The sequence below is a fragment of the Canis aureus genome, chromosome 12 (genome assembly GCF_053574225.1).
Source record: "Canis aureus isolate CA01 chromosome 12, VMU_Caureus_v.1.0, whole genome shotgun sequence".
Taxonomy (NCBI): domain Eukaryota; kingdom Metazoa; phylum Chordata; class Mammalia; order Carnivora; family Canidae; genus Canis; species Canis aureus.
This window is the reverse complement of record NC_135622.1, coordinates 41822621-41848804: the sequence shown is the minus strand read 5'-3', so window position 1 is coordinate 41848804 and position 26184 is coordinate 41822621. Positions and strand designations below refer to the sequence as shown.

Below are 26184 nucleotides of genomic sequence, written 5' to 3'. Positions count from 1 at the left end.
TGAATGGATAATGCATTTAGCAGAAATAGACTCAATCAATTTATATGAAACACATAAAACTTTCTCATTGAAATTGGCATCTGTTCTTGAATCATAGGAGCATGTGTGGAAATGGACAGTCTGTCACCCTTTCTCCTGGGTGCATTAGCAGTGTCATGGGTTAATTAGAGAGATGGGCCAAGATAGCTCTGGCTCTCTCACGCCATATCCCTTCAGCCCTTAAAACCATGGGGCTGGTGATGGGGAGGGACCTGGAGATTATCCACTTTAAACTCGACTATGAAAAGAAGTAATTTCCTTGCCTTTGTCCGTGTTGACATGAGCGCGTCTCCACTGAGCTCTGCTACTTGTGGGTTTGCTGACCTGCCCCAGTGGTCCGAAGAGGAGAGAGAAGACAGGCAGAGGCAGGACCCACCCCAGGACCACAGCTTGCTAGTGCAGGCCTGCCAGGATTGTACACAGGGCTTCTGACTCCTGGTCCAGTGCTCATTCCGTGATCCTACACAGTTTTAACTGTCCCCCCAGCCTTTGGCAAGAGATGTGTACTCAGAGAATAGTAAACCAACTGTCACTAACCAACTCAGAGGTAAGATTGTGGTTTGATGCCAGGGCTCCATTAGTTCCAGACTCCTGTGGGTTGGGCCCAAGGTTTGGGCTGGTTCTTACATACTCTGAGCTGACTCCATCTGTCCTCCCTACACACAATGTGTGAGCTCACAGGAGAAGAGCGGGGTAAGGAGGCTGAGGAAGGGTCATGGGCCTTCAGGGTCCTGCCTGTTCCTTATCTGGGCTTTGTAGGGAGGGTGGCAGAGCTGGCTTGCACATTCATTACTGTTGAGAGAGAGAGAGAGAGAGAGAGAGAGAGAGAGAACTCTGCAGCCTCGTGATTGCATTATCCTAAGCATTTGGTTAGTGTAATTGTATGTGCAAAGCTGACAAATGTAATTTCCCCAGACTTAATACTTGCCCCATTTTCTCTCTGTTTCTTCATCTGATTAGCTAAAGTGACTCAGGCTTCCGAGAATGCTTCACAAAGCACCTGGACAGGCTTCTCCCTGCCTATCTAGGCTCCAGTGGCTCAGGTCTGCCCAGTGGGCTTGGAGGTGAGGGGACCCCCAGACCCGGAGATCACGGCCTCGTCATGGGGCTGACCTAGGGGACATGCAGAGTGTTTAGGGAGGTCTGGATGTTTTGTGAGTGACTGTTTTCAAAAGATCCAGTGTAACCTTTGGAGCTGCTCTAGCACCTGCCAGGAGGTAAAGCTGAAATGCCACCAGCTGCCCTTGTTCCAGTCCAGCAGAGACTGACAGCACTGAACTTTGGGAAGGAAATCTTGTTATTTTGTCTCTTCCATCCTTTGTTGGAAGGCTGGGCACTAATGTGCTTACCGGACATGCACGGCCTTTTGTCTAGGATGCTCCCCTGCTCTTTCCATTTTTCGTGTTTATCTCTGAACCTGGATACCCGAAGTGGCCTAGTTGGCTGAAAGAATGTAGACTTCAGGGTCTCATCCTGGCTCCGTTCCCTACCAATTGAGGGACTCATTCCTCTAGACCATCTTCTCATCCCACAGTGGTAATGACAGCACATATCCCCGGCCAGAGTGAGGTCTGGATGGGTTGTGTGTGAAACACCAACCCTGCCCAGCGTCAGGCATGCGTGCTCCTTGATAGCTCCTTCCCTTCCCAGCCCCCTCCCACCACAGCCCTCCCTTCTTCTCTAGAGTTCCTCCCAGGCAGAAGCTCTGAGCTGGGTTATGCTTCACCTTGTGGGCCATGACCTGCTGGTTCACAGGTCACTCCTCTCCTTCTACCTGTACTCTCCTCTTATAGACTGGGAGTTCTTTGAACACCTGACCTGGGTTTTGTTCAGCTCAGCATCTCTGAGCAGGTGACTGGCCACAGAGGAATTGTGCAAGGACTGTGTGTAGGCCTAGATGAAAGCTAGGTGAGGGAAGGCCTTAGCACAGCTCCAGGGTGGCCTCTTCTCCCGACCATGAGGCTGAGTCCTGGCCAAGTGGAGCCAAGGGGCATGATGGACCATGTCCTGTGGGGGGGTGGGGAAAGGCAACCCTGCTCCTCCTTCTGCCGATGAATCAGAAGGTGCTAGGGGTGGGCAGCGTGGTGGGATTGGGACATCTTTCAGCAGGCGCAGGGGCTGGGAGCCTGCCTCAACTTCTCTCTCCCCTCTTGCTCCTCTGTAAGAGTGAGATCCTGGGAAAGCCCACTGAGGCTGCTTGGGGGTATATTTGCCTCAGGGTCCTCTTCCCTTGGAGTTGGGGTCCTTTTGGAAGGGGATCTGGAGGCAGAATGCTGACCCACAGCCCCCTGCCTGTCCCTTCTGCTCTGTGGCTGGGTTGGGCAGCCGAGGAAGCTCCAGCCTCTTCAGCAGCCCCTCGCTTCTGATTTTATTTGGTGGGGAGGTTGGGAGGGTCAGCACTTTCCAGCCGCCGCGTGATTTCATTAATCTAAGTGGCAGACCCTCGTTGATTAGCCTTTTAGGGACAGTGGGAGTTACATGGCAATAAACCGGGAGTCAGGGCGGGTGGATGGCTACTCCTGAGTGCTGGTTGCCAGTATCTGAGAACTGAGTTGAAGCCTCAAGCGCCACCCACCCCAACCTGCCTCCCTCCGCCCCCACATCAGTCGATACATGTTTCTGGAGCCCCTGCCATGTAATCAGTGCTGGTGGTGAGGTGAGGCCTGGGCTTGCCACGATGTTTGCTCAACGTGTCCTGAGTGCATCGCAGGGAGGCAGTGGCTGACCAGGGCCTAGGGAGTCCTGGGGGTCTGACACCAGGGTGGGGTGGCGGGGAGGGGCAGTGGCCCATGGATGGAAGGCACCTCCCTCACTTTTTCATGAACAATGAGGCAGAGTAGGGAAATAGAGACAGGCGACAGGTTCCCCCTCATGTGGAAAAATGAAAATGTGTTTTGAGGTTTTAGTTAAAGGTGAAGGGGGAAGAGGTGAGAGGTGAGGAGAAAAGCAATGAACTCTTTCTCCTGGTCTGGCCGCTAGATTGAATCAGGCAGGAATCAGGGACAGAGAGAACTACACCTGGGGCAGCTTTCCAGGCAGAGAGAGGAAGGGGTTTCTTTCTTCAAAGATAAAGCAAGGCTAATATTTACATAATAAGTTGAGAGTCAATGAATTTAGTGTGAAGGTAAAAGTCTCTCTTTTTTTTTTTTTTTTTTGGACTTTTCACTAAATACGGATTTCATATGAAAGTAGAAATTAGACATTTCTCATTTATCTATTGTTATTTTAATAGAGTGATCTTTTATAGAACAGAGTATATGGGTGTCCATTTTATGGGTGGACAGTGTTGTACACCTGCTTCTCCAGGTTAATTACTTTACTCCCATACCCAGGTGCCCAGGCCCAGTTGGGGATTTGAACCCCTTGACCTGCTGGTATCAGGCCCCAGCTTCTCTGGGGCCAGTCTCACAGGTCTAATAACTGTTAAAGAACATCATACTGGCTTTGGGGACTGATTCTAAGAGACTTCCTCCTGGCACAAAGAATAGCTGTGAAGTCACACCATGGTTTAGGGCCAGAGGCTGAAGAAGCCTGTGTTTGAAGCAGCAAGAGTCTCCATGAGAGAAGTCTTTTAGCCTGGAAGATGTGGAGTCAAATAGCTTTGGAGGGGAGCCAAGCTTTGAGGAGATGTGTTGAACCTGAAGCTTTTGTGCCTTTCCTCATGATGGGCTAGCCTGGCTCTGTGCAACAAATAATGCTGGTTTGGGGCCCAACCCTCTTTATGAGAGGAAGAAATCTGACATAAGGTTTGCTTTGTGCAGTAGATGGGGAGTGATATCAAGAGACCAAGTTTGGGGAAAGATCCGCTTGGTTCTCCCGTATTGGTGCCTGGGTATTCCCCAGGCATGGAGGAGAGTTGCTCCTTTGCACAACTTCCAGACGCTCCATTTGGCCAGGTAATAAGACACCCAAAACTACCTCCTCTTACAGCCCCATAGCCAGGGTATAGATGATGTTCCTTTTAAAAGTTGACTGTTACAGTCTTTAAACACAACTCCCCACCACAATCACAGCCCGTATCTTTCTTCTGCCTTTTGCAACCAAAAAAATGACTTTGCTCAAATTTGTAAGTTGAGCCCTTACCTGTAGGGTCAAAGACGGGGGTCTCTCTTGTATTTTCCCAGGGTCTTGGGTCCTTGTTTGGGTTTCTCTCAAATAGATTTCTTGATTTGGGTGCTGTATTCTGTAGCATCTTCTCCTCTCCACTGACTAGAAAAGAGAAGAGCCCATGGGCTGAGTTAAGGGAGACTTGGTCTAAGAGAGAGAGAGGAGGATGCCCCGGGGGAGGTGGGACAGGCAAGTGGGCTTAGGTTACAGAGGGATAGTGGGGCCTGGGGTTGTCTGGGTTGGGGGCAAGTGCCAGGGACAGGGTGAACTCACTGGTGAGGTAGCAGTCCAGGCTGATGGAGATATTGTCAAAAGCCACGGTGGCTCTGGATCCTTGCCCCCACCACGCAACAATCTGCAGCCAGAACCTGTATGTGTGTTAAGAGGAGTGTGTGTAAGGAACAGTGTGGGTTGGTCACCTGTCAGGACGTAGCATGGTGGACATGTACCGATGGCTGGTTCATTGCTGTACTTTGTGTCAGCCTTCCCCGATCCCAGAGCAGTTAGTTGTGAGAGGGGAGCAGTCCACAGCTCCCCCTACTTCACCCATACAGAGCACTTCCCCTCCTGAGGGGTTGTTCCATATGTTAACCCATTTTGCAGTTTCGGGCTTGGCTCCAGGACTCCCTGAAACTCTGAGGAGACCTCTTTCACTTTTTGGCATTGAGGGTAGGCAAAAATGGGTAGGCTTGATAATCAGTGGGCACTCCCTGGCAGAGGCAAAGTCATTATTAAAATATTAGAATGCTTCTGTACCAACTGATAAAGAGCAACTGTCCCTAAGTGCCCCCTGCTTGTTGTCTCAGGCAGCCTGGCTCCTTCCCTGGTACCCCTAGTTTCTCCCATTATTCAGCAACTAAAAGGTCAACCCCTTGCACAGTGAGGGGGATCTCAAGGATCTGGTGTCTCATCCACCATCAGTCTCCATTGGGGCTGCTCCGTGAAGCGCCCAACCATTGTTAAATATTAAATAATTTGACTCTGAATTATTTAATATGAGTGAGAGTGTCTGTAACCAACATAGAGCAGTCTGTAAATATTAACAGCAAACCCACTGAGGTCTCTTCACAGAGAAGGTAGCATTTAAGTTGGTTTTGAAGGAAGGTGAGGACTCAGATATGTGGATGTGAGGAGAGGGCATCTGCACCAGATGAACTAGAGTGGGGGATAGCTCAGAGCAGGGCAGGGCCCTCCTGGCTCTCATGTGAGGGGTGTGGAAGGATGCAAAGATGGGGAGCGGCATGTGTGTATCACACACAGCATCAGGCTTCTCCATGCGCTTCGGGAAGGTCATGGTTTCCTTAGATTATCCCAGTGGACATGGTCCTTGGATGAGCTCCCAGCTCAAGCCAGTGTAACCTGGGGCCCCGCCAGGCCTGGGATTCTCGGGAGGCAAACAGGGGCCCTAGTGCTGTCATCTTGTTCTGTTTACAGCAGTTGCCAGGGTGAGAGAGATGCTGCTCACAGGCAGCAGGAGAACAGGTACACAGGGCCATGTGGGGATGATGACTAGCAAGAATCACATCCCTGGGTGGAAGAGTAGTGGGTAAGAGCCCCGCAGCCCACCTTTCTGATTTCTCCACTCTGGGTCACCATCTCCTAATCCATCATCCACATGCTGAGGGGTCAGGCCAGGTGCTGAGCATCACCAACATACCTTCCAGGCGGCTTGGGGTACCAGAGTGAATGAACTACCTGCGTGTGCCCACTTAGCATGGAGGAGAGGGACAAAAACCCTGTTTTGCCCTGACTGGACCTTTGCAGGGAGACTGCATGGCTCTCTTCTCCTCTCTGCTCTCTCTCCCTCCTCTCTGCCCTCCTTCATTACTGAAAGATTAGGGCTGCAAGGTTCTCAACCTGCCACTGGGCCTCTTAGCATGGATGGCATGATGCAGGCTGGCTCTGGAATGGTCTCTAAATAGAAGAGTTTCTAAAGTGCTCTGCAAGGCAACAGCAGTGGCAGCTGCTGTTTAAAAGAGTTTGATTGACACAGGGAATTGCACATAGTTGGAGTCAGGAACACTCCTAACAATCAGGGAAGACTCAATCAGATGTCGAGTCAGATGTAAACATGCACTGCTGCCTCTGTCCACCCCAAAGGCCACCCTGCCAACCCTGCCTTAAATGCTCCAGACTCTAGAGGCTGCAAGGAGGGGATGGGTGGCATGAGGGTTGGTCATGCTGTGGGGTATGGGAAGGGCAGGGGTGAAGCAGAGGCATTCTGTGTATGGGGTCTGGGGATGGCAGGTGTTGGGGCAGGGAGGGGACAGCAGGACCCATCTAGGAGTTTCTGTTCTTTTTTCTTTTTTTGTAAATTTATTTTTTATTGGTGTTCAATTTGCCAACATATAGAATAACACCCAGTGCTTATCCCATCAAGTGCCCCCCCTCAGTGCCCGTCACCCAGTCACCCCCACCCCCCGCCCACCTCCCCTTAGGAGTTTCTGTTCTGTGGGGGCACTAGCCAAGGGGCTGGGGGCTATCAGGGTCCCACACATTCAGGAGATTCAGGATTCTCTGCTTTCAATGGTACTTAGTTGTACGTCTTCAGCTGAACCTTAGGTGAAGAAGAGATTGCTCCTGGCTCTGCTTCCCCCCAACCTGCTGAAGATGGGTGAGACATTCTCGAGGCTCTCGGTCTTTCAGATACAACCAGTCTTTCCTGTTGTGCTCCCCCAAAGGAACAGATACCAAATCATCTCCAGGGTCAGTTGCAGCCTTGGGTCTTGAGTTCTAATATATACCAGGTGGATTGCTTTGGGATTGAGAGAAAGTTCTGGCATGCACCAGGTGGAGTGCGCTGAGGCTGAGAGAAAGTTCTAGCATGCACCAATTAGACTGTTCTAGGATTGGGGAAAGTTCTAGCATGCACCAGTTAGACTGCTCTGGGCCTAAGGGAAGGCAAGGAATCCACATTACTGCCAGGATTATGGAGGTCAGGTGGTTCTAATAAACATATAGGTTATTCTACTGCACTTTATCCTAAAGCCTTAGCTCCATGTGGAGAAAGAAAGCTGAGCCCCTGTAGCTAGAAGAACCTAACCCTCCCTCTCCATGGGCAGCCTGGTCAAGGAGAAGGGAAGAGTGAGCTCTTTGGGGGACCTCCAGCTCCCTCACTGATTTGTGCTATTTAAGAACATGGCAGCTGAGCTCCTCTAGCCTTTAGCAATTGATTTCACTCCCTGCCCCTCAATAGTTCACACCTGCTCAGCTCTTTCCATCTTTCCAAATAAGACACTTTTGATTGCAAGGATTATTGTTGCTTTTTCTCTTTTTTTCTTTTTTTTCCAGCTGGTGGGGTTTGGAACTTGTTGATAAAACAGACTTGGCTAGAGATCGTGGTTGGAGCCTGTACGTTCGCACAAAGAACGTACCCCTTGACTCTCTCTTGCTCAGCTTTACAGACAGGCCTATTGAAAACTGACCCGGGGAGTTGGGGGGGTGGTGGCCACTGGGGCAGTGGGCCCAGTTTAGAGGACACAGCCTTGGGATTGGGTGTCTCCCAGACTCACTGGGCAGATCTCTGCAAAGGAAGCGCTGATGCTGCTCGTGCACAGCTTCAAAAACGCGCAGTCTTGCTCAGGCAACAGACTGTTAATGGACATTGAGTATAATGCCTTATTTGCCACCCTGGCAGCCTTAGGGATTGACAAACCTAATTAAGTTCACTTAATGATTTTAAGTAGCTGACAAAAAGGTGTGTGTCTGAATGTGGACTGAGGGAATAGCAAATGCTTTAGAGAGAGAGCAAGAAAGAATGGCTGGCCTGGGTAAAAGGCATTTATTTAACGGATGGGCACCACATCTCAGATTCCTCTGGACCATTTAGTGGGCTCAGGAGGGGGGAGTGTTCTGCATCCCTTTTCGCAGCTGGGGCTTGTCTGGGCTCTGGCTGCTTAGGATAGAACTGGAAGATACTGCTGAGGAAAAATGCTTTCTCCAATTTCTCACTGAGCACTTGATTTGCTCGGCAAAAGTCTTCTAAAATGGACTGTCACAAAGCCCGGGTCGCTGTATGCATTTCTATTAGAATAATGTATGTGATGAAAAAGCCCTGCCACATCCATCCTATTATCTGCATAATTGGCTTCAGTTACCAGTTGAAGAGGAGGGGCCGGTGGCTGGCTTTGGGTTCCCGGGACCAGCCCGGGTGAGATCAACATGACCAGCGCTGGACATGGGTGCCCTGCTTGACTCTAGAAGTCTGTAAAGTGAGGCTGGACATTAAAAACCACTCTCAGTAGTTGGGAACACCCTCTCTTCCTGCTCAGCCCCAACCCTCAGAAGTAATTTACCATCTTCTGACTTGGTTTCCCCTCTGGGCATCATGACACCCAGAGCATGATGGGGAGTCAATACAGAGAGATCCCCAGGTTGCCAAGGCCTTGGAGATCTTTCACAATGAACTGGCTTCTGTAACGGAGCCCTTTGGGGTAGATTGGGGAGAAAATGAGTTTTCAGCCAAGCTGAGCAAGCACAGAGAATCCACTCACACTCTTCAACAATCTCAGTCCCAGGCTTCCAGGCACTGGCTGTCTGTGACTAATTGTTCTGGTTCCCACATTTGCCCTGGCAGGCCACCAATTGGCAAGGCCTGCCACAGGAGTGTTCACCAGACTACAGGGTGGGGAGAAGCTTTTCTCTGGCAAATTCCTATTTTGCTATTTCATTTTCTCATTTTGGGTTATGTATATTGAGCTCTCCTGGGCCCTAGGTTTGAGGGGAAAGGTAAAGGGTAGATCTTGCTTCTTTGTAGCCCTGGCCCAGCAGGGGAGGTGCCTGTGTACAAATATACTCACTCAACAGGCTCAAAAGTGTCCAGCACCCAGAGGAAGGAAAAGTAACGCACTTCTTCCAGGGATCTCTTGGAACAACTGGGGGCCTAGAAGGCTGTCCAGAGCTAGATGGCACCTGCATCCATTCTTTTCAAGAGACCGGAATGTCCACTCCACCTTTCTCAGGTGGAGAATGTCTCCATTTCTCCAACACAGAGACATTTCTAACACTGGCCTCTTCTACTCTTTGCTGCTCTGTCAGCCTATGGCTTTGAGAGCTGAGATGGTGCCAGAGATGGAGGCAGTCTCCACGGTGAGAAGACCCAGGAAAGGGGTGGTTGCTGGTTCCTTTCTCTCATAAAGAAATATCTTAATGAGGATGAATTAGCAGCTTTCTCTGCTTTGTGAGGGCTGAGTTTCAAAAGGCAGAGTGGAGTGGATACTGGGCTACATTTTTGGCAGGGCCCGGGTAAGTCACTGAAATTTATTAGGCATCATCATGGTTAAAAAACGAACAACTATGTAATGTGGGTATTTTTTTTTTAATAATGGAAGCTTTTCTTTAGCGTGGGAGATTCTAGTTCATTGTTCCTGTTTTATATTTTTTATTAGAAATCTGTGCTTCCTCAGGAGTGCTAGAAGTTCCATATATCTCCCCCTCTGCCTTTGAGCAAAGATTTTTTGAGCTCCTGCTTTGAGATCAGGCATCATCTCTGCATCTGGGAATATAGAGATACACAAGACATCAACCTTGACCTTGAGGAATTTAGATGACTTGTGATTTGTATTATTCAGTGGCTAGGAGATTTCTAAACACCTTTTTAGTTCTGCACCCACAGAGCTGGAATTGCACAGACTGGGAAAACATTGAATCTGGGCAGTGAGAGAGAAGTCAAGAAAGACTTTGAAGAACTGAATGCCTAGGGTAATGGTAGGGCTCTGGACAGAAGAATCTCATGGGAGCAGGATGTACACAGGGACATACTGAAGGTGTGGGCAGTTGGAAATCCAGGTATGGGACTCAGGTGAGATAAAGACTATGCATCACCTGCACAGAGGTGAGGGTGGAAGAGGTGAACACTGATGAGATCCTAGAGAACAAGATGTATAGAAATGGATTCTGCTTTATTTCAAATATCAGCACCACAGTTATCTTCTAAATTCCAAACTTTGTTCTTGGGAAGAGAAGGGCCAAGAACTTAAGTCTACATTTTCAGAGGCACTAAGAGTTATAAAAACATGTGCATATGTTGACTTGAATATTGAGCTGTGGATATTACCAAGAAAATCTTTAGCAGATCTGAATATCCTGTTATTCTAAAGGGGTTCACTTATTGCCATTTTGAGCAACTTCTTAAAACCAGGCTCACAGGCAGGATCGGTCTCACTGCTTTGCACTCTTGATTGTGGATACTTAGCAATCAAAAGCAACAACTTGTCCCAAACGTCACTGTAAATCAGTGTTAGAAATAGGATTTAAAGCTCAGAATTGCTAATCTACTCCTTGCTCCAGTGATCTGGGATATTTTCTGAGAAAGAAACAGGGCCAGATCCTTTCAGAGTTATGAATGTTTGATTTGTATGTATCTATGCCTGGCTGCACATTACATTGCTGAGCCACCAGCCACATTTCTCCCCCTCTTCCTAGAGGGCTGGCCCAAGGCTGTACTGGGCCAATGGTGCCATTTGGAAGATGACAGAAGAGGCATCTTCTCCTCCAGCCCCTCTGCCTCCTTTCTAAGGTCTGCTTCCATGCTCAGAGCATTTCACATTTGGTTTCCCACGGAGCTTTCAACAGTCTCCTTGCTCTGGTTTCCCATCCTCCAGCCTATCACTGTGTTCAATGACTCTCATTACCCATAGTGAAGAGTCCAAACTATGTGTCTTAATATTCATGCTCACCTTCTCCCAAGGAGATGGCTCATGATTCTCTGACACAATCTAGATGACTCTTCTTGAACTCCCATAAAACATTCCTGCCTATAAGCCTCCATTAATCCCAATGGCCTTCTTTGGAATGCTCTTGTCCCTTTCCTACTTTTGGATGATCTAAATTTTCCTCAAGGTCCATCTTGACTCTGATAATAATTCATGTTCTCCATGAGATGCCCCCTGACATGAGGTCACCATGCCATCTGAACACTGGTCATGCTGTTGGACTCTGCACAACACTACATGTGTTGCTGTTTGCCTCTCAGTGCATATGCTGTGTCTCTCCCCACACCCAGCATGCAGGCCCTGTGATGGGCAAGAGCCTGGGTCACATATCCCTTTCCTTCCCTTCTGCTTGATGGGGGCTTAATATATGTTTGCTGACAATGTGGCAATGATACTTCCCTAGTCACTCAATTCCCTGTTTTGCCCACAAGACATTTGAATCTGACATTTTATGCCAGTGACTTCCAAACGTGGTCAAACATCAAAATTACTTATGAAACTTAAAAAAGTATGTATCCTTGGCCTAATATGTGACCTACGGAGTCAGAATTTCTATGTCTGGAGCCCAGGGCTCTGCATTACAAACAAAAATTAATTTTAAAAATCATGTTTAGCCAAGCTTGTCAACCATTATCCTATGGTATCCTGCTAGTTTTAAGCCTTCTCAAAAACGTCTTTTGTTTGTTTATGTTTTGATTTTAGAAAGGAAAAATTCAGTGAGGGAAATTCTAGGGTGATTTCTGCAAGAAAGTCAGGTTTTGCTACATCATAAAATTTGGGAATGAAATATTCATGCTTTAGAATAGGTCCTGGAGTTGATTTCAGCCGTGAATTATGAAGGTTCTAGAAAAAGACTAATCAATGCTCAGAGTAGCTAAACAAGGAATTGGTATTCTCAAGTGACACACTGATAGATGCTCAGAGATAGGGGCTATATTCCTTGGCTTATTCATTTTAACATATCTTTTCATTTTCTCCCCATCAAACCCATTTTTCCATCTTCTGGACACACAGATAGACTATATTCCTCAGCATCCGTTGCAGTTAAGCATAGTCATGTAACTGAGTTCTAGCCAATGGAAAGTGAGTAAAGTGATGACTCACAAAAGTCTTCCTATGTGAGATACTTCCATGCTCTTTCTCCATTGGTTGTCTTAATGCAAAGGATTCTTTTTTTTTTTTAACAAAGATTTTTTTTAATTTTTTTTTTTATTTATGATAGTCACACACACACACAGAGAGAGAGAGAGAGAGAGAGAGAGAGAGAGAGAGAGAGAGAGACAGGAGAGGCAGAGACATAGGCAGAGGGAGAAGCAGGCTCCATGCACCGGGAGCCCGACCCTGGGCCAAAGGCAGGCGCCAAACCGCTGCGCAACCCAGGGATCCCAATGCAAAGGATTCTAAAACTGGAGAAAAGGATTGAGCCACAGGAAGAAGGAGGCTGAGACCCAGAATGACCAGATGAAAGGCCACTCTCAACTAGCACACTCATTTTGGATTTCACATGGGCAAGAAATACGTTTCTTTTTGTACATCCCTGAGGATTGGAGGTTTAATATTACTTTGGGTAGTGTTACCCAACTAACATATCATGTAGCACAAACCTAGTTACTTAAGTGTTCTCCATGTATCTGACATGGTTGAGCTGATGACTAACTCACTGCTGGGGGTAGGATGATGGGTAAAGTTAGCCCTTGGCTGGCTGAAGTACACTTCCCTCACACTAGGGTACAGCCATCCCCTAATACACACTCTACATCATGCCAGGACTAAGGATACGCCTGGGTATGGCAAGGTGAATTTAAGGAGTGTGGTCTAGTGCTCTGGGATGCTAGTTCCCTCATCTCTCTGAGAAAGGCAAGAGGAGCAAGGTCAAGCTGTCCATGAAGGGCTTTGAAGTTGCCACCTATAGTCAATGCTATTCACCCTGTTTGGCCTAATATTGCCCGGGAGCCTACCATTTTCTCCCAGTTCAGAGAACTGACTCAGGCTGATGTTAATAAGCACACTGAGATCCCCACTCCTGTAGTTTCAGGAAGGGCCACAGTTGGTTAGGGGCAGAGAACACTTTTTTTCCCTTACCCACTGTGAAGAGGGTCCTGGAAGTGCTGAATTTTGCCTGTGTACACGGACTCAAGGCAGTCAGACTCACTCAGGAGGGAAAGTTGCCACCTGAGAAAGAGAGCCTTGAGATCTTCCCCTTCCTACTGCCCCCATCTCTGACTGGGAAGCCTGTGGGGCCACTCCCAAGAGAGTCCCTGATGTGCATATCTTGATAGTAAATGAATAAACAAATGCAGGCTACCCAGGGTGACACTCATTGCTCTCTGCTTCTGTTAGTGTGGGCATATCTGGCAGAAGGAGAACCCCAAACTGGCTACCAGAGAGAAGCCTGTTTGGCAAGCAAAGAGCCTCAACAGCTGTGGCTTTATTGAGCCTCATGCTGTTCTCTCTGTCTGTGCTTCCCTCTTTCCTGGCCTTCACTGCCCTGTGATGCAAAGGTCTTGGTTTCCTACCAGGCTCCCCCTGTAGATGACATTCCTAGAGGGCTGAAATACATTGCTTGTCCAGGTAAACCTGTCACCTGGCACTGGTTAGGGCAGTAAGTGTTGGCTGGATAAATACATTGTATCTGGATGATTTTGGAGGTTAGTACCATTCTACACTAGAGCTTTCGTAGGTGTTCTCTGGTGGACTGAAAGGAGATGGAAGGAGCTCTGAGGAAGAGCCTTTATGTTTAACTACCTGTACCTTGATTTAACCCTTTTGTGCCTCCATCTTCTAACCTGAGAATGAGGGATGACATCTGCTCCAGCTATCCAGAATTATGGGACAGAGTGGTCACCTAGAGTTGTGATGGGGTAAAGTACTCAGGGAGGCAGGTGCATGGCTGCTGTGGGAGCAAGGAACAGTGGGCAGAGTATAAGGAGTTCTAGGAGCTGCTGTGATGGTTCATGCAGCCTGTCTAGTAGAGGGCAGCAGACACTAGTTTGTGGGATTTGCTGGGGTGATGTCTGCTCTTTTCATAGGCATCTCTCCTTCCTGGAGTGGCAGAGGAAAGCAGCTACAAATGGAAACTTTTGCAGAAGGGAAGGCAGGCAGAAGGTGAAGAACCAGGCAGGGCCTGACCCTCTGCTGACTTCTCCTGGGGACTGTGTAGCCGTTGTATGACCTAGATTTTCTATGTCAGTCCTTATGGAAGTGAACTTTACTCTCTAATCGAGGGTGATTTGTTAAATGTATAACTAAATATATTTTATTTTTATGCTTTTGTTAGACATGGTACAGTAACACATTTGCAAATGAAAAAAAATGGCTATTATGATGTATGCTCTAGTTCTGAAGTGGAGATAGTCAGAGACATGCAGGAGTGGTAACTTGAAAAGCCACGTGGAGGAAGGGCCATTGTGTCCCAGGAGAAAGAAAGAGAGAGTCTCCCTATGCTGGTGGTACTGTGTAGGCTGGAGGAGTGAAAGAAGGAGAGCAGGCAAGGGCTGGATGAGGAGTGGTCTTCAGCAGGACCCGGGCTGGGGAAGTAGACAATGGATTTCAGTGGTGGAAGATGCAAAGGAAAGACAATAAACTAACTCAAAATGAATAAGAAGTGTGGCCTAAAAAAATCTAAAACCCAAATATTTTGTTCATAACAACGGCTATCACATTACATTTTCTACTACATGCCAAGCACTTTGCCTTCATTTCCTCAGTCATGTACGCATGAAGTAGACTAGCCTAAAGGCTAAGGGGAAATTATTTAACCTCTTTAGAACTCATGTTTCTCTTTTAAAAAGGGGAATTAATTATAGTATCTATTCCAAGGGCTGTTTTAAGGATGAAATGAGATAATGCATGTTAAGTACTTGTGACAGTGACGGGCATGCAGTAAGTACTCAATGAATGCTAGCTCCAATCACTATCATTTATAACTTTGCTCATGGCTCTATGAGGAAGCTGTGATTCAATTTACAAAAATCTGAATTAAACATAATTTTTTAGGAGTTTGTCCAGACGTGCAAACTGAGGCTCATTGGAAATTTCTGGATTTATTCTCCCTGGAAGTTACTACTTCTCTACTCAGGCAAGAATAAGTAATGAAAATGTCATTCTCATCACAGAAAGATGCTACACAAAGGAAAAGTATTGTTACTTATAATACTCCATCTCAAGCAGAGGTTCTGTGGATGAGAAACAAGAATGGGATATGAGAGAAATTTTGGCTCTGTGGAGGTTGGCCCAAGTACATAAAGACATAACTCTCAGTTTAACAGATCCCATTCGAAAGATGCATTTGTCAAACACACTACTTGTCATTTAGGACAAAGGATACAAAAGGAACAGAAATCTAAATATCTTCAGATGGAACATTTTTTCTTGTTAGACTATGTATATAGGGTACAGCTAAAAGCCTTTATAATGATAATGCTAGAGAAGAGAGCCTCCACATGCACATTAAGTTATGTACTTTTTATCTGGCTGTATGATTGCAGTGATTTGTGGGACAAGGTTTGATCCATGGTATTTCCAAATCCATCTGGTAATGAGTTGAACTTAGCACCTGCTTTTGCTCTGTAAGCACGTCAAAGCTTAAGATGGTGTGGGATATATGTGTTTAATTTACTAGGATATATGATTATAAAGAGGAAAACTAGGGGTATGTTCCTATAAGAGACTGACAGATTAAGAGGAGAGGCTGTGCCTTTCTTCCATTTTGAGAAAAGGTAGGATTAATTCCAACAGAAAGAATGGCAACTGAGTGGGGAAGAAATAAAGAAAACTAGTTATACGAGGCAGATGTAAAGTAATGAGATAACTTTCAGCACATATCAGGCCAATATTTGAATTGGTGATGTCCTTCAAAATTAACTTGAAAGCACATATCTGTATTCCAGGGATGTTGGCACTGCTCAAAACATCATGGGTATTACTTGTGGAGATTTTTCTTGTTAGTCTCTATAGTATGGTGATATCATAGTTGGTTAATATCACTTCATAATGATGACAGACTGTGGCATTATTTCTATCCCTTCACCTGTATGTAAATGGACAGAAGAAATACCATTCCATGGATCAGTGTCTCCTCATAATCAGCCTTTATATACTGATGGCATATTCTCTGAGCCTTCACAGAAGGACTACTATGTGGTAGAAACAATGTGAATATAGCTCTTTGCTCTCAAGTGCTCAGCTCTAGATCTCTGCTCACAAGGATTAGGGCACACAATTAGGATCAAAGTCTTCCTTATAAAGTGATTCTGACAGAACAGTGACCAGAGATAAAGGAAGCACAGGTACCAGGCAAGTCTCTAAAGAAAATTCCTTGTCATAAGAGTAACAAATGCTGCTTGGGTTCATCTGATGGGATATAGGTGCTGCTTTGATATACAGAACACTTTGTAGCAGTATTTATTGTAACGTGATTTTATCTGTTTTGTTAGACTGAAGGCAGTATTCCAGCAGTGAAATTCTCAGTTAATTCAGCTAGAGTTTGGAAATGTATGCAATTTCTCTCAACACATCATTCTGTAAACACACATTTATTGGCATATGATGTGTTAGGCATAGTTCTAGATGCTCAAGGAGGCAGATTTGATCCCTGCCTTGTTAGTATGTATATTCATGTATTGAAAAAAAAAAAAAAGGATATCTAGGTGGCTCAGTGGTTGAGCATCTGCCTTTGGTTCAGGGTGTGATCCTGGGTCCAGGGATCGGGTCCTGCATCAGGCTCCCTTTGAGGAGCCAGCTTCTCCTTTTGTCTATGTTTCTGCTGTTCTCTGTGTCTCTCATGAATAAACAAATAAAATATTTAAAAAACCCAGATAGTAAACAGTGACAAGTTATTATAGGGATATTTCAGGAGCCATGAGAAAATATTGTAGGTAAACTGTTTAGTCTAGAAATCTTTAAAAAGTGAAGGAAGAGTGGTAGTTAGGGAGAAGGAAGGTAGAGGAAGAACATTTTAGGTGGAGAAAATGGAAGGTGCAAAAGTCTCTAAGTAAGAATCTAGCAAGGTACAACTGAATTAAAAGGTTTCTAGAACCCAGGAGCAGTTTAGAGCTAACCTGTAAACCATAATAAAGTTGCTTCCAAAAACTTTGTAAGGCATGTAACGTAACGTAATATTGCAGAACCTAGCAGCGGAGGAGTTTTGGGACAGCATTGGGAATAAATTTCCTGATCCTTCAAGGTCCGTGATTGAGGAACTGTCCAGGTGCTGAATAGGGTGCTGAATAGCTGAAGCCAGGACCTGCCTAAGGAACAAGGTACAAGGTGCTAATGCCTACCTCTGAGTGGGGAGAAAGAGAGTTGGTCATTGTCATTTATCCATTTCCCTTCTCTTTCCCTTATATATTTCCTTCCTTTATCTCTCCCTCCTCCCATTTTCATTTTCTAGCAATCTGGCAGCTATAGCTCACTCTCCCTGGGAGGAAAAGGAAGAATGTGTTTATTGCTCTTCCTCCATCAGTGACTTCCCCTTAGAAGGAGTCTACACAACATTGATGGCAGCAAATTCAGAACACTCACCCCTATCTTATGGTTTCATGACTGGTTACTATTGCTAAATTGGCCATCCCATCCTCTTCTGAGGTTTTAGATGGAGAGACATTATTATTATTATTATTATTATTATTATTAGTAGTAGTAGTAGTAGTAGTAGTAGTAGTTATCACTCACTGAGCACCTACCTACTGTGGGCCAGGCAGTTGACCAAGCACTCTACTTCCCTAAGCCTCAGAGGTAAATATTATTATGTCTGTTTTATAGAACATGGCTTAACTTGGAAGATCAGTGGTTGTGATTGTGCTATTTTTTCAATAAGTTATCTGAGACTATATAATTGAGGGAAGGATGGAGGATGTGGGAGAATAAAATTCATTGACACTTCTATAGATAGATGCTTTGACAGTTGTTTAGTCTCATAACAATGTGTGAAGTTGTATTGTTATTATATTTACTTTACAGATGTGGGCATCAAGGCCCAGGGAGGTTCAGTGATTGGTTGGGGTCACACCACTACTGAGTGGCCGAGACAGTTTTAAACTTGGGACTATCTGGTACTAAAGCGTATATTCTTTCATCCACAGTGCTTTTTTAGTTTTATGGGCCAGTCATATCTATTGGCAAGTGTTTTTAGTAACTGAAAGGGCCATGCCTCATTCTCCTGCAGTTCTATTTTCCTCTGGGTCTTGATGCCTTCTATATCATCTCTAGCTTTGGGTAGGGGTAGTAGCTTCCTATATCAGAGCATGTCAGTGGTGTGCAGGCTCTCGGTGAATGGGGGTACTCGTGTGCTCTGTAATTGCACACTTACTAGGTCACAAAGCATCATCAAACCATGCTGGCCTTTGTCTGAATTCCCACTAGACAGTTTGGTCTCAGTATCAATATTGGAAATGTCAGTCTGGTAAACAGCCTTTAACAGGGAGGATGGAGGCTGAGAACAAAGTCTCCTTCAAATGAAACTCTAGTGGATGGGAGTGAACAGAATCAACATCTTACTTGCTCTAAATCCCCTGGAGTGGTTATGAAAGAGAGAGGACTTGCTGGATTGAGGAGGAAAAAAAAACCTTTTGATTCATCTGAATTAATTTAGTGTCTCCCAGGAGGGACGGCTCTGGCATCATCCTCCTGTTCTCCATCCCCTGCATACAACCCCCACAATCCCGAAGGACAAAAGACCGGTCTATGGTAGGGAGTGCCCACACTGCCCCTTCCTCCACTTTAATTAAATCCATTTGTCCTGGGGGCAGCACTGAGCCTCAGGATGTCCAAAGGCTTTGATCTTTAACCCACACACATCTGAAGGAGTGGGAAGCTGGTGCTCAGTGTGAGGACTATCATAGCTCAAGTTTTGAGCTTTTGGAAATAGCAGACTGAAGTTTGGGTGAAGAATTTGAGACCTAGCTTTATATTTACAAAGCTACGTGCCAACTGGCATCACCCTTGCCTTGCCTTAAGGCCTTTGTCCTCATTTTTCAAAGGTGGATCCACTGGGATGGTAATTTGAATGGGTTTTAAGAGTTTAATGTAGAGGCTGCTCTGGATTGCTGGGCTTGACATTTAGCCTATTAAAAGTGGCTTTCTCCTCCAGATCCATTTATGTGCCCCCTTTATAGAAATAACTCCCACCCTCTGCCCCCTGCCTTTATTGGTCTGGAACAGATCAGTGCGCAAACCATCCGGGATTCTGTATAATGCATCAGGGAGTTACAGGAGCTGCTGTGCTGGGCACTGCTTGACCCAGGCTGACTGCAGGTGGCAGACTGGTGCCATCCTGGAGAGACAAGTGGCAGCTGATCTCAGTGGTTACTGCTTCATTTTAGAGTCACACGGGGTCAATGATCTTCTAGTCCAACCCTCAGTTTAAAGATGAGGAAACTGAGACTGAGAGAGATTCAAGGTCACAAAGTTACTACTGATAGATTTCAAATAGGAACTAGGGCCTCTGGTAGAAGCACTCCTCTGTTTACTGAAGAATTTGTCATCTCCCTTATCTACCTGCTTTAGAGACTTGATTCCACAAAATCCTGGACTTGTACTAACCTGAGCACCAGTCCTCACTCTGAGGCCAACTTGTTGATGTTGAAACTCTTTGGCTCTTGATAGAATCTTGCAAAAGGGCAGGAATGGGGAACATGATAAGGTCTTTATTACCCACATCACAGATTTTGTTGTTATTAAGGAATAAATAAAATGTAAAATGTAAAATAAGGCAAAATACATTAATTAAGAGAAAATGAAATATACATAGAAAGCCTGATTATTATTTGGTAGTAATATGAGTTGTTCAGTTTTATTTCTTCCTGCTACAGAAACTGGAGGCAGCCAATAAGGCCAGACCAGATGCAAGAGATGAGTGCTCATTAGCATAGAAATCTCACAGAGAAACTCAGTGCTCCCTCTAAGTCTGTAGTGTGTGCATGTGTAATTATGTATGTGTATATACATATTTGTGCATATGCACATGTATGTGCTTATCTGGATGTGTATCTTGGGTAGAAGTGATGGGGAGAGGGAAGATATGATCCCTTTTGGCATCCTGGCTGACAGAGGAAAAGAGAGTGATAGGAATGGGTTGAGGCTCACCTGTCAGCCACATCGAGAAGAGGCAACACTGTCCACTGCCACAGGCTCAAGCCTTCATTGGTGGCAACATGCCAGACCATTCTGCTTTGTTCCTTCCCAGTTTTGTTCTCCACCAGCACCAAGGAGACATTTCCCCTCAAGACTCCATGGATGAGCCAGGACATTCGGAGCTGCAAGGGGGAGAAGAGCCAGAGGACAGGTGTTAATGTTAAAAGGAAGCCATAGGTCTCCTTCTTGGAATTCTTAAGGATGTTGGAGACTCAGCCAAGGTGTGCCCAGTAAGGAGAGCTGATGGATGCCTGATGTTGCTCAGTCTCCCCAAACGGCTTTTATGAAGGTTCAAGGAGCTGGGCAGGGGCGATGATGGACAGCTTTGGAGTTTTGTTCAGGTTATTCCTAAGTTTCATAAGATTCTGTGTCAGAGGTGATATTAAGATCAATGGGATATTAAATGAACTTCTTAAAGGGGATCCAAAGATTCTTGTTTGTGGCCCCGATTCACTTTGTGACTTGGCACCAGTGACTTTGTGACTCAATTTCTTTAATGCCTTAGGTATCATAGATTTTTATTCCTCCCCCAGACTCTAATAATCTTAATTGAATGATACCTTACCATGTATCAGCTAACCTGAGACTCTATGACTTGATACTTATGGCCACTGGTAGGCAAAGGCTAGACAAAAATCTACATATTGAGATAATTCCACAGAGTTGTCTTTCAGAATGAGGGTGTCCATTTTGACAAAAGGAAGCTAGTCATATGTCTTCATTGTGTCTTTATTAAAGGTTTCATAGACATATAAAAGGGACTGTAGCTAATATTTCTAAAAGAGTTTAAGTGCAGTCATGCCAAGTCAGTATATACTACAAACAAGGTCTCTGGTGTTTGAGTTTGATAGGAATAGTCTGTAAACAACATTTAAAACTTAGGACAACTATAGCGTAAAATTGCATCAAATATACCTATTTAGATCTTGTAATAAAAAAATGGCGGGATCCCTGGGTGGCGCAGTGGTTTGGCGCCTGCCTTTGACCCAGGGCACGATCCTGGAGACCCGGGATCGAATCCCACGTCAGGCTCCCGGTGCATGGAGCCTGCTTCTCTCTCTGCCTGTGTCTCTGCCTCTCTCTCTCTCTCTCTCTGTGTGTGACTATCATAAATAAATAAAAATTAAAAAAAGATGGCTATTGCAGACTAGAAGGTAAAATGTTCTCTGGAAAGCTAGAGTTTTCTTCCACAATGGTGCTCCCTCTTTTCTTTGATTCTTATTGTTTGAAGACATGCTTTTCTATAAATCACCATTCCTTTGTCTCCCAGTCCCTGAGCTCAAGATTTCTTCACAGTTTGATCAAAAAGGTCACATACCATGAACTTCCCACTTTGTTGCACATGACCTCTTCACTAACAGGGTCGTACCTGGCACTGGGGTGCCCAGGTGCTGTTCTACTTCTGAGAGCCCAAGTCAGGTAAGCCTGGTTTATAACCATAACCTGTTTCCTTATACCTTTCCCATTTCCCAGACCCAGTGTAGCAAGTACTTGTCTCCAATGATAACACCCAGGATAATTTAACAAATCTGTTAATTGTTTTTTCTGACCTCACTTGCCTTTCTTGTTCAGTCTGGATGCCATGACTAGAAATTTTAATTCTACCATTGCTAACTAACCTTTCTCAGCCCTTAGCCCATGCGGAAGTGCCCAGCTTGGGAAATTGCTTGCCACATCTTTTCTCTCCTTTTTCTCCTTGACCACAGAGTATTGCTGACTTGGACTTCTGTGAAATCATACTGTTGAACCTCAATGCCCTGGGCTGTTGGTGGTACTTATTCATCCACTGCTGATTTCCATAGTTGAATTCTGAACACACATAGCACAATGGATGTTTCAAACTCTTCCTCAAACACTAATGCTGTTACCTCTTGGTCCCCAACTCTCCTGACCATTATTTTGATTCTTACTTTACTGATAAAAATTTACTATATTAGGTGCAATCTCCTTCAGCCTCTCTGCCTCTGTCCCTCCCTTTCTTTCTTTTCCTCCCTCCCTCCCTCCTTTTTTTCCCTTCCTCTTCCAACTCTCCTCCTCCTTCTTCATATAGGTGTTTATTTATCCATTTTCTTTTTTTTTTAATCCACTTTCTTTCTTCTTTTTCTGTCTTAGAGGAAGATGTAGCCTTCATTTTCTTCTATGTTAATCCCTCATGTTTTACCTCCCCCTCTTGATCTCTCAAAAACTGCTTCCAGCACCTTCAGATTCTTTCTGCCTCTGGCTTTTCTGGCTACAAATAAGATCTGCTTTCACCCGTCTCAGAAAAATATTCTTTATTTGATTCTGCTAGCTTCTCTGATTTGCAACCTATTTCTGTACCTCCATTCAGATGTTAACATCTTGGAAAACTGGCATGTAGCTGCTTTTATTTCCTTGTTGCCCATTCTTTCTTTGAATTCTTTCAACCTGTCTTCTATCCTCATTACTATAACAAAGTAGTACTCACAATGTCCTTTATAACTTACTCTTTCAACTGTCTCCATGGCCTCCTAGAGTGCCTCTCCCTCTCTACTTTCTCCCTTCTAAATTCTTTTGTATATCTTGATCACATCTTTCTGTTTACCGCTGCCATGTGTGGCTCTTCAGTGGTTTCTCACTCCCTATCAATTAATATCAAGGCATTTGTGTTCCTCTATAACCTAAGAAAATAGACTTTTTTAGGTATTCACTGAAAATTTATTGAGTACTTAGGTTGAACCACATGTGTCCTCTACCCTAGTGTCTAAGAGTTTGAGTTAGAGAGATCTGGATTCAAAAACCATTCTTGTTACTTTGGTCCTTTTGAAACTCAGTTCTGTATCCTCTGAAATGAGAATAGGTTTCTACCTTATAGAATTATAGTGGCAATATAATGATAGATAACAAATAGTGTAACAAAATGTTAAAAAGAAATTTTGGCTGAAGCACTGAGGCAATAGACACTACACTTCAAAGGGAAGTCTGAGAGCACAATGATTCAGGACTTTCATGGCGGGGGGGTTGGATAAAAACAGGTTACACAATTCTTAATCTCTCATCTGTACTTTGGATTTTAAAAAAAGTTGGGGGGATCGCTGGGTGGTGCAGCGGTTTGGCGCCTGCCTTTGGTCCAGGGCGTGATCCTAGAGACCCTGGATCGAGTCCCACGTCAGGCTCCCGGTGCATGGAGCCTGCTTCTCCCTCTGCCTGTGTCTGCCTCTCTCTCTCTCTCTGTGTGACTATCATAAATAAATAAATAATTAAAAAAAATAAAAAAAGTTGGTGGTTGACTACTAGAAGAGTTATTGGAATGTGTTTCTACTTGCAAGGAATGTTCCTCCTTCATGCCAAGTCAAGAGAAAGAGCAGTTTTAATGATACCACCTTGGGCACTTGATATTAATACCCTGCATTTTGGGGAGCTCAATAGAATACTGTCTAGCTCTTACCTGGAAGATCCAAAGTATGAACAAGGGGCTGGTTAGCTGTTCTGGTGTAGAACAAAGCAAGGTGGAAGCATTGAATGGCCCGCACTCCCAGAGTTTGGTGGTACACAACATGTGTGAACATTACACATAAACTAGAGTGAGCCATGTATAAGGGAGCCCACGTGGGTCATTTTAGATCTTGTCCAAGAGGACTTCTTGAAGGAGTAAATAGAACTCAGAAGAAAGAAGCTGTAGTCATCTTGAGATGCCCAAGGACAGAAGAAAGAGTAAATGACCACCTGGAATGGAGATACATATGCCCCAGTCAAGGTGAAAGACTCCTAGACATAGTGGAGGGGGTGAGGAGAAAGGTAAATCTCCAAAGAAACTACATAAGTGCCCCCTGTGAAAAACAGTCAGACTTAAACATTTGTCACATTCAGAGAATACCATTGCCAGATCACCACAAAAGTTCTGATCAGGTAAGAGTTTTCTTGCTTCCCTGAACTTATTTTCCTTTCCCTGCACTTGAGACCTTGAAGGGTCACAAGTTAGCCAGAGGACTGAAGAGGAGAGCTGAGTGAAGAAGGATAGAGATCAATGACCACTCTTCCCCTGATTTCAGGCTTCTCATCTGCAATAGTGCCAAACATGGTAGGGGCAGGGGAGGAATGAAATCCTACCTTTAAAGCAAGGTTGAAGTTCTGACCAGATAGGCATTTTGATTTCTAAATAAGCCTGTGTTTTGTGTTTTGAAGTGACTAAAAACTTGTATTACCTTAGAGCAACCAGATAAGTAGTTTTCACCCAGTAGTCCACACGTGAGAGCCCAACAGATGTTAGTTCCTAGACTCTTTCACATCAGTCTACATGCCAGCTTTGCACCTGACACATTTTTACTTCTGTGCTTTTGATCCTTCCATTTCCTCTATCCATTCCTTCATTCTCACCACTTAAAAAATTCAATCTATCAATTTTTAGGGAGACTTTTCTTATCATCTATGTCAGAAATGACTTTCTCCTCTTCTGAAATCTTGCAATTGAGGCTATTGGGATCATCACAGGACATAGCTTTGTTGCCTTGTCTTTCCTCCATCTTTCTTAGACCACAAATTCCTTCAAGGCCGGGACTATCTTATTTTGTATTCACAGTCGTTGTCAAGTGACCACACATGATTGAAGGTGATCAGTGTCAGAATATATAAAGATGTGTATATTTCCAGGAAGAGCTTCCTGTCTTTACTAGGTCCTCTCTCGGGGACAGAAACCAACTTTTCATCTGTGAAGCTCCTTAGCACTTTCCTGCATTCTAGGGGTCGGGTTCCAGGGAAGGAAGACAATCCACACATTTTTGCAGCTAACTGGCTGTAGTTGAAATGGCCCAGTTCTCAGCTGTTCTTAGGAAACCTTCAGTCTATAGTAGAGTCTGCTAGTGGCCTGAGCATGTCAGTGAGATGTAGCCTTGTCATATCAACAGTGGGGCCGCTGGCTAGCTGATTGGAGAAAGCTGATCAGCTTTCTCCACCTTCCTATGCAATATTTTAGGCCAATAGGCCCGGGACGTGAGGACAGTACTGGCTGCTAAGAGATGGCAGCCTCAGCTTCTGAGGAGGTCTACCAGAATCCCTCTTGTTATCAGTCCTTGAGATGATCATCCATTCATTCGACAAATATTTACTGCATACCTACTCTTACTGCATATTATATATATCTTCCCTGCCCTCACGAAGCTTATTATCTGAATTTAAATGAGTAACTGCAATTGTACTGAGTGTAGCAAAAGGGGAAATAAATGGAGTCACTTGACAATGAAGACATAAAACATAAGTTAGTCAAATCAAGGTCCACCTGGCTGGCTCAGTTTGTTGAGTGTCTGGCTCTTAATTTTGGCTCAAGTCATGATCTCAGGGTCCTGGGGTTGAGCCCTGAGTTGGGCTACTGGCTTGGTGGGGAGTCTGCTTGTCTTCCTCTCCCTCTGCCCCTTCCCCCTGCTTGTACTCTCTCTCTCTCTTAAATAGATAAATATTTTTTAAAAAGTCAAGTCAAGACAGTTGATATAAGACAAGTGGACTTGAGTCAAGATACCACCTGACCCAACTGTTTAGAACTATGGATAAATAGAAGAATTGGAAATATGATTTTCTTTTCATCTTACAATACCACCACCTTTGTTTATAGTAGAAAACATATATCTATAGCTACAACTCAAGCCAAGGCATAAACTCTCTGAGTTTCGGCAGTCTATTTCTAGAAACAGACGCAAAAGGCTTGAAATGAGACCGCAAACTACAGCAAGTGAATGGCTATCAAAGTATGTTTTTCTGCCATTCATTTTTTTGTCCTCCACTAAGTGTTTAGTAAGGTGAGGTATCCAGGTAATATTATTCTTCAGATATAAGCAGTCTAGAACTTCTGGTCTTTCATCTGGCCTACTTCTGACCTGTAGTTATTTTTAGTCATTCCAGACTCTGTCTCTATAAGTCCGTGCTTTGCTGATGAGTGTGATGTTCAGGATGGTATCATGGATATATTCTAGGAACTTGTCAGAGATGCAGCATCTCTGGCCTGTTCTCGGATTCACTGCATCAGAATCTGCAGAGCAGAGAAGCAGCCTCTGGGTTCCTGCCCCTGTGCCCCATTCCTTCTCCTTCTGGAATGCCCTGGAAGAAACTGTTCTTTGTATCAACATTAATTCTCAGGTGACTTATCAGACTATCCTGTTTCCTTGCCTGTTGACGATGGGATAACTTGGGGCTTGTGCCCCAATATCGAAGTGAATCAATTGTGTGACTTTAAGTCAACCACCTA

At 45.0% G+C, this 26184-nt stretch overlaps 1 protein-coding gene across 1 annotated transcript in view; it reads right to left on the bottom strand.

Moving 5' to 3' along the window:
* ALK (ALK receptor tyrosine kinase) overlaps positions 1 to 26184 on the bottom strand; it is a 682206-nt gene that overhangs the window by 76771 nt on the left and 579251 nt on the right. Inside the window, exons 9-11 of the mRNA XM_077843727.1 lie at positions 19944 to 20113; positions 4420 to 4514; positions 4123 to 4248 (exon numbers count right to left, since the gene is read on the bottom strand). Coding sequence (XP_077699853.1) covers positions 4123 to 4248; positions 4420 to 4514; positions 19944 to 20113 — 391 coding nt within the window. The remainder of the gene's footprint in view (positions 1 to 4122; positions 4249 to 4419; positions 4515 to 19943; positions 20114 to 26184) is intronic.